This window comes from Anthonomus grandis, chromosome 1 (assembly GCF_022605725.1).
Source record: "Anthonomus grandis grandis chromosome 1, icAntGran1.3, whole genome shotgun sequence".
NCBI classification, from domain to species: domain Eukaryota; kingdom Metazoa; phylum Arthropoda; class Insecta; order Coleoptera; family Curculionidae; genus Anthonomus; species Anthonomus grandis.
In genome coordinates, this window is record NC_065546.1 from 29,192,317 (window position 1) to 29,207,427 (window position 15,111).

General features: G+C 32.1%; 2 protein-coding genes across 14 annotated transcripts in view; both read right to left on the minus strand.

Annotated features, from left to right (window-relative positions):
* LOC126735097 (obscurin-like) overlaps positions 1–6,499 on the minus strand; it is a 168,588-nt gene extending 162,089 nt beyond the window's left edge. For 4 of the 13 annotated variants that reach the window (XM_050439058.1, XM_050439052.1, XM_050439037.1 and 1 more), the window contains exons 1-3: positions 6,371–6,498; positions 5,425–5,470; positions 4,940–5,061 (exon numbers count right to left, since the gene is read on the minus strand). In XM_050439058.1, coding sequence (XP_050295015.1) covers positions 4,940–5,061; positions 5,425–5,454 — 152 coding nt within the window. In that variant the 5' untranslated portion in view covers positions 5,455–5,470; positions 6,371–6,498. Of the gene's footprint in view, positions 1–4,939; positions 5,062–5,238; positions 5,346–5,424; positions 5,471–5,573; positions 5,651–6,370 lie in introns of those variants that run through there. The other 9 variants (XM_050439044.1, XM_050439027.1, XM_050438999.1 and 6 more) reach the window with 5 other exon arrangements.
* Positions 6,500–12,877: 6,378 nt separating this feature from the next.
* LOC126744516 (uncharacterized) lies at positions 12,878–13,951 on the minus strand. Its single transcript, XM_050451954.1, has 4 exons — positions 13,744–13,951; positions 13,240–13,485; positions 12,977–13,176; positions 12,878–12,886 (listed from the first exon to the last, which is right to left on the minus strand). Exons 1-4 carry the CDS (start codon positions 13,949–13,951, stop codon positions 12,878–12,880), a joined length of 663 nt encoding a protein of 220 aa, XP_050307911.1.
* Between the last annotated feature and the right edge of the window lie 1,160 nt (positions 13,952–15,111).

A 15,111-nucleotide genomic window follows, 5' to 3' on the forward strand; every position in this document is an offset into this window, starting at 1 on the left:
CCAAAATGTTCGGTGTGTGGGCGTGCAAATCACGTTTTTTCTAACTGTGCTTATCGTAGCTGTTTCTGTCACAAATGTGGAATCAAAGGCCATTTGGCACCTATGTGCAAGAAGCTATCAGGTCATAATTTTTTGCAAGAAAACCTTTTGCATGACTCATCCGATGAGAATGACGAGATGTGCTTTAACATTAAGAGTAATTCTTCATCATATTATAATAAGTTGCGTTATAATTCTAAAGGTAACGAAAGGCCTATAATTATTAAGCTATTAATTGATGGTTTACAATTTGATTTTGAAATTGATTCTGGATTTGCTCATGCGGCTATTTCTGAAAATTTGTATAAACATTATTTTACAAAATATGATTTGATTCGTAATGATCTGTCTCTTAAAGATTATGTGGGTGTATCATTTAACCCCTTAGGTTATCTTAACCTAAATATTATCTATGACGACAACAATTACATTTTAAAAACATATGTCATTAAAAATGGAGGACCTCCATTAATAGGTCGTAACGGCTTAAAAATGTTGAACATTGGTTTATGTAAAATAGATAGTAACAATAGTAATAGGTTGTTATACGTAAATTCGGAGACCAAGCTTCAATATTTATTAAAACATTTTGGTCAAATTTTTGATGGTACTCTGAGCACTTTCAACAAGTTTAAAGTAACCCTTAAGTTAAAGGAAAATGCTATTCCGCGATTTTTTAAACCACGTCCTGTTCCAATCGTGCTTAAGCCAAAAATTGACGAAGAATTAGATCGTTTAATTAAAAATAAGGTATTAATTCCGACAGAATTTTCTAAATGGGCCACCCCTATTGTTCCCATATTGAAGAAAAATGGTGGTCTAAGAATTTGTGGAGATTTTAAGGTAACCTTGAATCCACAACTGGAATTTCAACAGTTTCCGCTTCCGCGAATAGAATATTTATTTAGTCGGCTGGAAGGGGGTTTAAAATTTTCAAAAATCGATTTGTCAGATGCATACCAGCAAATTCTTCTGGATGAAAATTCTACAGAGTTGGTGACAATCTCTACACATAGAGGTTTATTTTCTTATAAGAGGCTACCCTTTGGCATTCATTGTGCACCCTCCATATTTCAAGTTATTATGGAACAACTATTTAACGGTATACCGGGCGTTATAGCGTTTCTTGATGATATTTTAATAACGAGAAAAAATGACCTTGAACATTTAGAGAGGTTAGAACGGGTTTTTACAAAATTAAGTGAATGCGGCCTTAAAGTAAAAAAAAACAAATGCAGCTTTATGCAAGACTCCTTGACGTACATGGGCCATCGAATCGATAAATTTGGGCTACATAAAACCCAAGAAAGAGTAGAAGCCGTCATTAAAACTAAAAATCCTTCAAATATTACAGAACTGAAATCATTTTTAGGGGGGGTAAATTATTATGTTAAATTTTTACCAAATGCATCAACAATACTCTTCCCCTTATATAATTTGTTAAAAAAAAACGTTCCTTGGGAATGGAGTACAGAATGTCAAAATAGATTTTCTAAAATCAAGGAAATGTTAATTTCTCCATCGGTTCTGGCTCATTTTGATCCCAAAATACCCATTAAACTCTTGGTGGATGCTAGCAGTGTAGGGCTTGGAGCGATTATTAGTAATTTTTATCCAGACGGTTCTGAGAGGCCAATCGCTTTTGCTTCCAGATTATTAAGTAAAAGCGAATTAGGTTTTTCACAAATTGAGAAAGAGGCTCTAACCATCATTTTTGGAGTAAAAAAATTTTTTCAATTTTTGTATGGGACAAAATTTACCTTGTATACCGATCACAAGCCCCTTTTAGCCATTTTTGGAGATAAAAAGGGGCTACCGGTTTTTGCAGCTAATCGCCTACAAAGGTGGGCGTATATTTTATCATCATTTAACTTTGAAATTAAATACGTCAACACAAAAAAGAATTACTCGGATTTTTTATCTCGACTAGGAACTAGTGTTGAAAATATTCACTATTATTATAATAGTAGTTCCATTGTGTTTTCATCAAGTGACAATGATAAAGTGTCATATTTAAATTATATTCAAAATTCCGATTTTCCAGTAAATTTTTTGAAAATTAAAGAGCAAACTGGTAAAGATCCAATCCTTAGCAAAGTTTTTTTTTATGTTAAAAATGGCTGGCCTAAAACTTGTCCTTCTGTAGACCTTAAGCCATTTTTTATAAGAAAAAACGAAGTATCTATTGAACACGGTTGTTTAATGTGGGGGTATCGTTTAATTGTACCTTCAAGTTTTCAAACGAGTATTTTGGAAGAGCTACACTTAACCCACATTGGCATTGTCAAAATGAAGGCTTTGGCTCGCTCATACGTATGGTGGCCAAAAATCGACGAGGCTATAGAAAATATTGCTCGGCGATGTAAAATTTGTTCAATGTATGCGGATAAGTCGCCTAAACCTTCTTTGATAATGTGGGATTGCCCTAAAAATGCCTGGACTCGTTTGCATGTAGATTTTTTTGGCCCATTGTTTAATAAAACATTTTTAGTTGTTGAAGACGCCACATCCAAATGGTTGGAATGTTTTATTGTGCAAAATATGTCTTCTTCTAAAACAATACAAATACATAACCAGCTTCTAAGGAAGTTATTTTCTCAGTTTGGATTGCCCAAAGAAATAGCTACAGATAATGCACAAACTTTTATGTCTGTTGAATTTAGTTCTTTTCTAGAGAGTTTGGGTATTATCCACAAGACGGGTGCTCCTTTTCATCCAGAGACTAATGGATTGGCGGAGTCCGGTGTTAAAATTTTAAAAAGAGCGCTTATTAAAGGTTACAAAGATCATAAAACTGATCTGCAACTTATTTTAGATACGTTTCTTTTTCAATATCGCAATACGCCTCAAACAACCACTCAAGAATGTCCATCCAAAATTATTTTTGGTCGCTCTTTACGCACTAGATTTGACTTATTGCTTCCTTCCACCAAAAATGTAGTTAAAAATAAACAGCATAAAATGGAGAAAAATTTTAAAAAGGTTCGAGACATATCATTTTGTATTGGAGAAAAAGTGTGGGCTCAAGATTATCGTCCAAATGCAGACAAAAGTAGGTGGTGTCAAGGGGTTGTTCAAGATATTCTTGGTCGAAGAACTTACGTAATAGAGGTAGATGATGGAATAAAATGGAAGAGGCACCTGAGCCAGTTAAAAAAAAATTATGTAACATTTCAGCCTGAACATAATAAGACAAATACAACCATAATTCCAAGATCTACCTCGATTGATAATAATAGTTTTAGCTCTAGTGAAGATGAAGTGGTGGTTTTATCAGATAGTGATAAATCTGATTTAGAAAGTGATTCGGGTACACGTGTGTTGCGTCGACGTAGCAAAATTAAAATGCCGGATCGTTTGCAAGTGTCTTAGTTTAGAAGACAGTTAGGTTTGATGTTTGACTGGTTGATTTTTTTTTTCTTTTTGTTATTGGGGGAGGGTGTTCCATATCCGTTGTTTATTTACATTACACCGCATAGCTGTATTATTATTTGTTACCTTTTTTTTGCCGGCTCGAAACCGAAGGCATTTACGGCATTTATTGTATCTCCCAGGCAGTCGAAAATATACTCTCATAAATTAAGGTTGTGTATTATTTCAAATTAAATACATACACATCACACTATATGCCGACAACTGGTATAATAGTGTTACTTTCGCAGAACAATTACTGGATAGAGACACTTTTTTGGTAGGTACCCTGCGGGCCAATAGAAAACGCAATCCAACTGATGTGACTAGAAAAAAACTGAATAAAGGTGATATTGTTGCAAGGCAAAATGATCATGGTGTAATGGTTTTAAAGTGGAAGGATCCGCGATGTATCCACGAGCGAGATGTCCTAGCTATAAGTTCAAAGCATATACCTTCTCTGGTAAATGTGACACAAAGAAGAGGAGACAAAATTAAACCACAGGTTATGGTAGAGTATAATGCAGGAAAATCCTTTATAGATGTATCGGATCAAATGAATTCTTATAATTCATTTTCAAGGAGGTCATTGAAATGGAACCGAAAAGTTGCATTTGACATTTTACTGAATGTTTCCGTTGTAAATGCTTTTTCAGTTTGTCACTTTATTCAAAAGTAACAAATAAAAACATAAAAATAACTGAATTTAGAGAGGCTGTTATCGAAGATATGCTTGCTAAACGAAATCGTGTAATGCCTACTATTAATGTACACAATTTCATAAAATGTCCAAAAAGAAACCGCTACAATCAATGTTATAAGGATATTGCTATCAGGAAAGCAAGAAAAAAAGCACAAAAGGAGACTCCCCGAGTGTGGACAAAGTGTTCTACTTGGGAAAAATATTTTTGTTCTGAGTGTTTTTTTAAGACACATACGTCTAAATTACAATAATGTTTTTATGAGCATTTATGATAATTTGTTCACTTTTTTTGTACTATTTGTTACCTTTACGATACAATATAAATAAATATTTAAGTTAAAAAAAGCGTTTTTATTACATTTTGGTAAACGACCTTCTTAAAAAACTAGGCCACTGAGGCCACAACTTTAATTTGTCTATATGAAATATACAATGCGAGCGACTGCTGGGACACGGCATGCAGTTTTGTAAGTTATACCGTGTACCAAATTTGGCCCTCAATATTCGAATTTATCTTCCGGACTGAGTACCATATATGGTACTCTAATCACTCTTTGGTAAGGCAGGGAAAAAGAGGCTGGCAGTCAACCTGTTAATGATTTGGCAACAAACATAAAATCATCGTCAAACATTATTTACACAATTAGTAGATAAATATTTTTTTGTATTATAGTTACATGTTTTGTTTAATTATTAAGAATTTTTGAGAATTGTATGTTCAGATTTAACTAAGTGCTAAATAAGCAATTTCTTCCTTCCTGGAATCCCAATAAGGTTTTAACTTACTTTGAGGCTGAAGATGGATCATTGATGTCCAGTAGCTCCACCAGATCGCCTTCGTTTAAGGTAAGTTCATCGTTTCCACTCGCTTTGTAGTTCTGCCAAGCCACGAGAGTTTCTCCAGGAGTCTACAGAACAATAAGAAAAATGTAACCACAGAAAATCACAATATTTTGAGGAGGTTTATTAAATTAATTAAGCAAAAAATTCTGGATGGAGATATTGAAGCCTTTAGTGCAGCTTTGGTGAGACTTAAAAGCGAACAAGAGCGCATTTTCTAATGATTTTTTTGTAATGGTACATACAGGGATTCGCAAAGTAAAAAACATCGGGTAGGCTCCAAATATCGTTCGAGTTCCTTCGGTTTTTTTCGTAAGTGCATGTACAAATGTGTCAGTGTTATCGTATGTCTCTATAAATACAGAATAAAAAAAATTGAAAAAATATTAAACTAATTACATAAATTATTAAACATAAAATGTTCTACTTACGTTAGTCGTTTCTTTATGGTGTGTAGCCATCACTCATCTTTGGCACCTGAAAAGTTGTACTATAAAAATACTTATTTGGGAAATATTTTAATTTAGTAAAAAGCGCACTAAATATGCACTTATTTTTTCCTGATGACGCACGAACATACCAGAAAAAAATCCGAAACTCGGGAGACTTTCGAAGGGATTACGACACTCAACACGACTAAGAGAAGGTATCTGGCAATGCAATTGATCTATATAAAGAGTGGGTCAGTCAATCGTGCGAGTAAAATATCAATTAATTGGTATCCTGCCAGAAAAGTGTATCGTTTGATGGGTTCGGTCGGTTTAGGACCCTACTTTGGACCTTTAGGTTGGACCAGCTTGTTTTTTATTAACCTTAAAAGGGCGATTTCAGGTTAAAAATGTGTTTTTAAGGAAAGTTTAAAATTCTAAGGATAAAATGACGTTAATAATAAAGTTAAATAGATTTGAATTTTGGAAGACAAAGAAATGGAGAAACCAGCCTTGAAGGTCAGAAAAACGTGCAACATAATATTTGCTGCATTTATTCCACACTGCAATGGATAATTAAATAAAAGCAATTAAAGCCAATTTTATTGGCATCAGATAAATACAGACAGAAAAAAATAAACCGTGTGGGTTGCTATGAACAACAAATAGACGCAGCTCAAAACAAAATTCCAAAAGGTCCACAAATTTGCAATTCCTTTAATTTATTTTATAATTAAATTTGTTATGCAGAGAAAAACTAAGACAAAACATCATATTCATAGGTTTCATCACATATTCATTTTGCCTAGAATATTATTAAGATTAATAAGGAAACCCAGCTATAAGATTTTTAAAAAACTAGCAACTAATAGGACCTGATTATACCAAGGTGATATTCAAATGGGTCACACATAAACCGTTTGTCATATTAAACTGGAATTTAACGAACCGATATGTAGTTATCTCTTGGATGCACTTGAAAACAACTTTTTTTTATTTCAAAAAATAAAAGAAAACACTAAAAATAAACTACACTCGTCCGAGTTTGCGGACGGGGACTAACCGTACATTTCGCATCTAACATTAGATTTATCCTCGTGCCGCTGCTGCTGCTACACGTTAAAAACCTAATTGAACTTATAATACTTTGGGCCTATAAATACATTTTCGGCTTGTTGATTTTGTTGATTTGCTTCTTGGTATACGACACTGGGCAATCATTTCTGATATTTCCGTTTTTTTCCTTTTTTTCTTAACTAAGAAAATAAATTTGTCTAATCTGTGTGCAGAACGCACAAATTAATTTATTTTTCGATGTGTCACCCCCTAAACCTAATAACAAACATTTTTTATATTCAAGATTCGATGTATCGTCGCAGACGGATGATATCCGTTACGCCATTGGATATCCAATGACGGTCCCCTTTTGGATCTACTGTCAATCTTATGGATATCCAAAAATGATCCCAATGATATCTAATGATGGGCAGCCGAAGGACACACTTAATATTTGGACTCCCATAATGGACACTTAGATATTTGGACCAGTTTTGGACACATTTTCTCAATGGGTCTAAAACTGAGAAAAAAAAAATTAATGGCTTTTCGTATCATATTTATATTTATTAGCAGCAATGAAAAAACACAAAGAGAGTAGGTATTAAACAAACTACAACAAACTTATTTTAATAAATTTAAATAAATTAATTTGCATGCTTTTTAAATCCATTTTCTCCCAAGATAAACCCTTTATCATGACAATTAGTTTCACTGTGTACTACATGCACATTTGCATGTAAGTTGCTGTGTGTGCACTATTTACATTTTATATACCGGGTGGTGCGTCGCCGAGTGGAACATAGGAAATCCCATGTAAATTTTAAGGGGGTCAATTATTGGCTTCCCTTTACATTTTACAAAAAAAAATTAACATAACTTTTTGAAGAGACCAATCTGGCAAACCCTCGTGCAAAGTTTCAAAAATTTTAATAAGCGAATCTTAAATTATTCAATTAAATGTAATTGCAAAATTACCAAATTTTCGGTACAGATATAACCAAACACCAGCCACCAGCAAACAATTTGTTATAAGCCTTTGTCAAATCTGACGTACAGCCGAATACAAGAAATGTTTTTTTTCTTCGTTTTATCAATCTCACAACCATACATTCAAAATAAGACACTTTAACATTACTTTTTTATCTAAACTTTTATTTAATATAACGATGAAGTTAAACCAGTAACAATTATTATTATCGATTATTAAAAAAAATAATTTTATCATACTTAGAATTTAATTAAACCAATAGCTGAATCTGAAATATTTTCAATTTATTTTCCCATCAAGCCTATCTGGTCCATTTCAACCATTAAACCTATTAGTAGTAAATTCGAGTCCAAAGACATTGCAATAAATAACTGTAAATGTTTAACTCAGAAGATCGAAAATAGATCCGAAAAAAGAGAGAGCAGAAGTCTTAATATTTTATTAAGTGTGGAAAAATAAAATAAAATACAATAACTTTTTTAAAAATAATAGAGAATTACATAAAAACATCAATTAATCAAATATTCAAACAACCCCCATCAACAGCTAGACAATATCCTAACCGATCATAAAATCCATTTCTAACGTTACTAAGTTGATATTGGGAAATTTTCATTCTAACGAAATAGCGTTTTGTAACTGGTCACATAACATAACCCCCCTAGAAGAATATCTAAAATATTACCAACTGGCTATGATTTTCAGCGCCATCTTTGACTGAAATGAAAACTAAAAAATTTTCCTGATTTATGGCGAATGCGCCATTTAATATTATTCCTTTTGAATATTTTGATTTTACTTCGCTAAAGTGGTAAACAGTCGAAATAAAAGGTAATTAGAGTTAAAAATTAGTGTCTTTCTAACTCTAATAACATTTTTATTACGACTGTTTACCACAAAAGCAAAAAAAGCTAAAAAAAAGAAACAATACAAAATAAACAAATACCTATAATATTATACTAACAAAAACATATTATTTAAAAAATTGTAATTTATTAGATTATAATAATAATATTATTATTGTCTGTAAAAACATATTAGGCTATACATAGGTGTACATATATATAGGACATAAAATTAAATACAAGCATATATTTATAAAAATTCAGAGATAAGAGGGACACAAAGTCAATGGTCTCAAAAGATGTTTATTTTTTTAAAAAATGATTATACGTGTTTCGCCCTAAGGCATCGTCAGATCTAAAAGAAAATAGAAAGCAACCCTAGTACAAAAACAACAATGCATTGACACAAATTACAATATAGAGATTTGACTTACCGGTAAAGCTATTGGATTAACACCACAAACATTAATAGTTAAAACAAAAATAAATACATACAAAATAAAAATAATGTTGACGTTCACATTAATTTCGGTGTCAAAACTAAATAAAATAAAAGTAAACAAAACAAGCAGAGTCAGGTTAAGTTGAACGGGAGAACGGAAAAAAAGCCAAAATAAAATAAAAAGTGAAATATGACTTGGTCGAGAAATGAACCAGCGACCATCGGGTTCATAGGCAAGCGCTTAACTTACGTGCTATCCAGGTCGTGATAAATATCGTTGAAAATTAAATGCGGTTCGAAGGTAAAAACATCATTCACACAAGACAGTACAGGACTCCTTTTTGCCCTTGTGATCTCCATCTTCTCTAATAGGTCAAGCTTCTTTCCCTTGGGGCACTCATGAAGGATTTTTACATTTTCCGGGATGGAAGGAAAGTGTTTTGAGGACAATAAATCACTTGCAAAAGCCGATTTAGTCTCGATGATTTCGGTATCTTTGTGTTTATTATATTTTCTTAAGTGTTCCTGTACTCTCGTTTTTATTTTCCTTCCAGACTGACCAATATAAACGGCATTACATTCCCCGCCGTTAAGTGAGTAAACTCCCGATTGGGTTAAGGGTTCTCTTTTATCTTTCATGTTTACGAGCTTTTTAAATAATGTGTTGGAAGTTTTGAATGATATCTGTAAATTATAGTTTTTAAAAAATTTAGCAAATCGGGAGGAGATGCTACCAAAGTAAGTGAGGCAATGAAATCTAGAATTTTTAATGCTGGTGTTATGGATTTAATTATAGAAGAGCTTGTATTTATTATAAAATTTGAAATAAATTCTATTAATTATACTTAATGGAAACCCATTATTTACTGCAATCTGTTTAATTGTGGCTGAACTCTTTTTGAATAACCGGTAGAAAAAGGAGTTGAATGCAGCAAATTTATGAGAATACGGGGAATTAGAATCAAACTGGATAATGTTGTCCGTCGAGGAAGGTTTTCTATAAATATCAAAGGTGATTTTGTTGTTATTTCTAGTCAGCAAAAGGTCTAAAAAAGGAAGCTTACCGTCTTTTTCTTTTTCTAAGGTAAAAGTTATGTTAGGATGTAGAGAGTTTAAAAAATACAAAAAATTATCCAGTCCGAGTTCATCCCCACTCCAGGCCAAACAGACATCATCCACATACCGTTTGTAAAAAACAATGTCCTTGGCAAAAGTACTGCACATTATCCTACTCTCCATGTTATGCATAAAAATCTCACTTAAAAACGGGGACAGACAAGAGCCCATCGCCAACCCATTGGTCTGTTTGAAGAAACAATTGTTAAATTTAAAAAAGTTTTGGTCGAGAACAATCGATAACAAAGTGATTAGGTTGTCTATAATTAGTTTAGGTAAGGAGGTTTTATTTAACAAATTCAAGACAAGATCAACGCAATCCTTGGGAGGTATACTTGGAAAGAGGTTTTTAACCTCTAAAGATATTAATATTGTTTTTTCAGATATTGGTGTATTTTTAAGGGTGTCAGCAAAATCTATACAATTTTTGGTGAAGTAAATGTTATTAAATGCTGTAATATCTCTTAAGACTTTATTAAGCCACGAGGATAGTAAATAGCAATGAATCTAAAAAACAAACTACAGGACGAATGGGATAGCCAGTCTTATGGACCTTGGGCAAATCGTAAAGTAAAGGTGTTTTCGGGTTCATGGGGTATAACTTATACTTATTAGTGTGGAAGAAGTCGAGAGTGAGTGCTGTGTTATCTAAAGTATTTTTGAGTTTATTAGGAATAGGTACAAACTCATTTGAATTCAAAAAATGCAGAATTTTTTCGATATAATGACATCGCTTCATGAGTACCTAGGCAAATACCTATATTTGCCTTCGTGACAATCAAGTCGTGAACCGTGATTTTGTCTTTAATTGTTTTTAGGATTTTCTGATTACAGTTCGGCCGTTTTTTGTCACGAACGCTTGAATTGACGAAAGTAATTAACTTTGATCTTAAAATATTTTTCAGAGAAATATCTGTGTTTTGAATGATGCTTTCGGCCTCTACTGCTAACGTCTCCCTACACTGAATATTAGCATTATGAGAAAAATTAAATTTTAAATTTCGTTTTAACACATCCTCTTCCTCTTTAGAAAAAACAACGTCGGAGAGGTTTAGAAAGCGGTTATGAAAGTTAAAATGACATTTACCTGTTATGCGTTGCTTTTCTTCGTAGGTCATGTATTTAGTTTTTTCTCGCTTTAAATTAGTGAGTTTTCTGCCAAGCCTGAGAAAAGTTTTCTCCCCGAATGACTCAATCTCGTCTCTAAACTTAGAATCTAGATGAACAAATTCTATAAAAGAAAACATTAAAGTAAGGGTAAAATACAAGTATTTAAGTTTAGAATTGCAGGTGTTTAACTTATTATAATGGCACTTAACTTTTTCTTTAAGCCAAATTGTCCTGGCACTCTTAAGAGCGGTTTCGGATGATCTGTTGTAAGTTTTGCAACGGATATTGATAAATCTTGGTGTCAACTTGAACGAAAGGCATTGTTGAAGGAACCATACTTTCAGCAGCAGATTTTTCCGTGTGAAGAGGTTGCTTCTGTAGAACTGGACTAGTTTAGCCTGACTGGTATTCTCAAATTCAAAAAAGTAGTCCATTATTCTCAAAGAGACCTCTTGATAATAAAAATTCAGAGATTAGAGGAACACAAAGTCAATGGTCTCAAAAGATGTTTATTTTTTAAAAAAATGATTACACGTGTTTCGCCCTAAGGCATCATCAGATCTAAAAGAAAATAGAAAGCAACCCTAGTACAAAAACAACAATGCATTGACACAAATTACAATATAGAGATTTGACTTACCGGTAAAGCTATTGGATTAATCCCTCTAATCTCTGAATTTTTATTATCAAGAGGTCTTTGAGAAAAATGGAATACTTTTTTGAATATATTTATGAAGTAAAAAAATATAACTAAAGCATACAAAACTAATTCTGTAGTATACCTAACTAAATAAAAGTAATTCTGTTTAAAAGACCAGGTTTTTATTTGAGGAAAGCTGCTAGGTAAGTACTTTAGAATGATGAATATAAAAAAAAAAACAAATAAATTTAAAGCATTTCAAAACAAATTAATGATTTTTAATTTTTCTGTCATGTACCTATGTATGTGTTTACACAAAAATATTTTATTGATTTTTCTTTTTTGCCTTTTTTAAAATTTATTATAGGCCTTTATTTTAATGGGATCAATAGAATTGTTAGGTTTTTTTGATCTCAGATACTTAACAAATTTTGCATCCTTTCTCTTCGATATTAAATTAACTTTCTTGCACCAAAAACAGAGACAACATCTAATCATATACTTTAAAATAATATTACCAGTATTATTATGTTGCTGACAATGTAAACTAAAAAAGTTCAATTCTTTTAACAATATATCTTGCAAAAGACAAGAAATTTTGGACATATGACAAAGTCTTGGTATTAAATAAAATAATCGAGATATGGCTTGACTTATTAAAAAGCTAAAATATGAACCTGGCACCGTCAAATGGCAATTTATGTATTGACGAGCTTCAATAAAATCTAAATCTGCCGAGTGTTCCCTAAACGTCATATTTTGCCTACACTCGGTACATTTTACAGTTTTAAAGACGTGTTTCAAAATAAATCCGGATACATAGTTAAATACACATCGAGAAATTTTAGAACGCCTTAAAGGAGGGGGAACAATTTTAAGATCAACTTTTAATGTTTCCGAAATTTCGTTAGAAATATCTAGCTCTAAATTACCATCTCTTAATAAAAAAAACTTTAAATTTTTCAAGGGTCCCTCACTTTCGTCCTCCTCACAATTAGCTCCTGGTGAGTGACTGGACATGAAATTGTTTGTCAGTAGTGCCTTAAATGAGGTAATAAAGTGAGAGACACTTGGAGTATTTTCCCTAAAACTATATCCTCTTATCATTGAAAAAAAAATTTCCAAAGTATCTTGCTGGATAACTTTAGTTAAAATATAGGTTTTTGGGTAAATATTTAACAATTTTCGGCATAAATATATAAATCCCTTTAGGGTGGTTATTAAATTTTTTACTGATGGCACTACAACAAAAAGTACTACAACAACTACAACAAAAATTACATAATACAAAAACTACAACAAAGTTTTTTCAAATTTTTTCTTGAATTTGTGGTAGCCTTTTCAGGTTGAAGTACCTCATATTTCATAGTTTCCAAAATTTTGAGGGCGTCATACCAAAACGATATATGGGTACTTTCCTTAGTTACACCTGCTTTAAGTGGCTTCCCTGGGCTTCCAAATTTCTTGCTCGAATTCAGACTGTCGAAGAGTTTGTCGAAAAATAAAATTAAATTGGCAGTTCCTTCCGCTTCTCGTTCAAGATTAACTGGGGCATCTATAAAAAATTAAATAATATTTTAATTATTTATTAATAGGTATGAATGTTTTTAGTACTTACTCCAACTAAGGATCTTTTTCATATACACTCCGACCTGATTGCTGAAGACCTGTGTACAGCAGCTTACTCGCATTTTTTTAATTTTATTCTTTAAAACGTGTTCGTCAGTTAATTTAGGACATAATCGCAGTTCTTGGTCTTCAGTGTCCAAGAAATATAGCTGCTCAATATGGGACCATTTTGCTACAAAAGCTTTTCCAGACACTTTAAAATGCAGATCTTTGGTGAGAAAATTGTTTCTTAGTCCTTTAAAAAGATGTGGTGTATCAAACAATGGTACAACCTCTTTGCCATCAACTAAAAAACCTTCATATCTGTTTTCTATTCCCATTCTCAAACAATATTCCTTAGGGTCCTTTTTCAATCGATTAATTGCCGTCTGGTTTGGAGCTCCTTGATCACACACCGTTGAAATATTCAAATATTTAAACCAATTCTGTGACAATTCTGAATTATTTTTTTTAATGAAATATTTTAAAGTTTCCGACTTTGTTGGTCCTTCACTAAACGTAAAACATATTGGTTGCTTCCATTGACGAAACATCCCCTTTATCATAAAAACGCTAGCATAATCTGCTATTTTTGGACATCTTTTTCCACTTCCAAAATCTGCCAGACCCTTAATCTCATCCTCCTTACTATCATAGGATAATAGACTTCCAATAGATACTTCATCAAAAATAAGAATTGCATTTCGATCAATGGGTTTCATATTGTTTACTGTTTTCTTCATATTTTCAAATAAATGTTTATTTATCCCCGGTCTCAAGGGAATCCTATTAAGCAATTTGTTTAACGTTTCCTTAGCTGGCAATGACAAAATTTTTGAAAGCAATCTGTAGCCTTTACCACTAGCCTTTAAAATTGTCAATGCAAGTAATTTTTCATCTATTGTAAACCTTCTTGCTTTTGGCTTTTGTTTTTGTGTTCGCACTTGCGATATAATGAAATTGTATGTTTGGGTGTTAACAGACTTTAGTAGGTTGTGAAAGTTAGGAGATTGAGCTAATTTCTCTGCCTCTGCCAACCTATCCTTAAATAATTTAATTTTTTTGCTCATTCTTCCAAGCTTATTACTAGAGCCTATGACTTTCTTGTAGAGATGTTTGGCTTTTGGTGTTAATAATTTCGCTCTTGTAACATTGATTTCATTTAAAATTGTTTTTTTCTTTTAGAAAATTATAATACCTGTGTCTGTAGTAGGTATGTATAATTTTATGTGTTAGCATTATACAACTTTGCATAATATAATACAACATTTTAACACCCGACAATTTATTACCGAGGCGCGTCAATTTGAATAAATTCTGACGTATTTATTTTCATTTTTTGTTTTTAAATCTAGTCATAATTTGTCATCGGCAAGAATTTCCCAAGTTTATGTTCATAGGTTAAAAATCACCCTGTATATACTTAAAATACTGGCATAGATAAAAGTACCTATTTAAAATAAATTGACTGTAGTACCTATTTAAAACTAAGTTGATTAAATCTTTCTATGGCAACCTAAGCTAAAGCTAAAGTATTAGTTTATGATTTTAGGTAGGTACCTAAAACACCCTGTAGGTATATAATATATTCTTATAACTAGTATAAATATTATTGTATAATATGTTTGTATGTATATTGCCATACAGACAAAAAATTAACACTTACTGTTTAAACCTAGATGTAATGAGATTTTAGTGCATGGTGTCCTTGGTGGTGATTTAAGATTTTTATCAGCTAAAATAACTTCATTTTTATATATACCTAATTTTTATTACAAAGTTGACTTACCAGGCTGAATTTCCAATGGGATGTTGGTGTCATTTTGGGTTTCATTCAGGAATTTCTGACCTTTTGTGTTTGTTAAAACATTAATTGATGGCT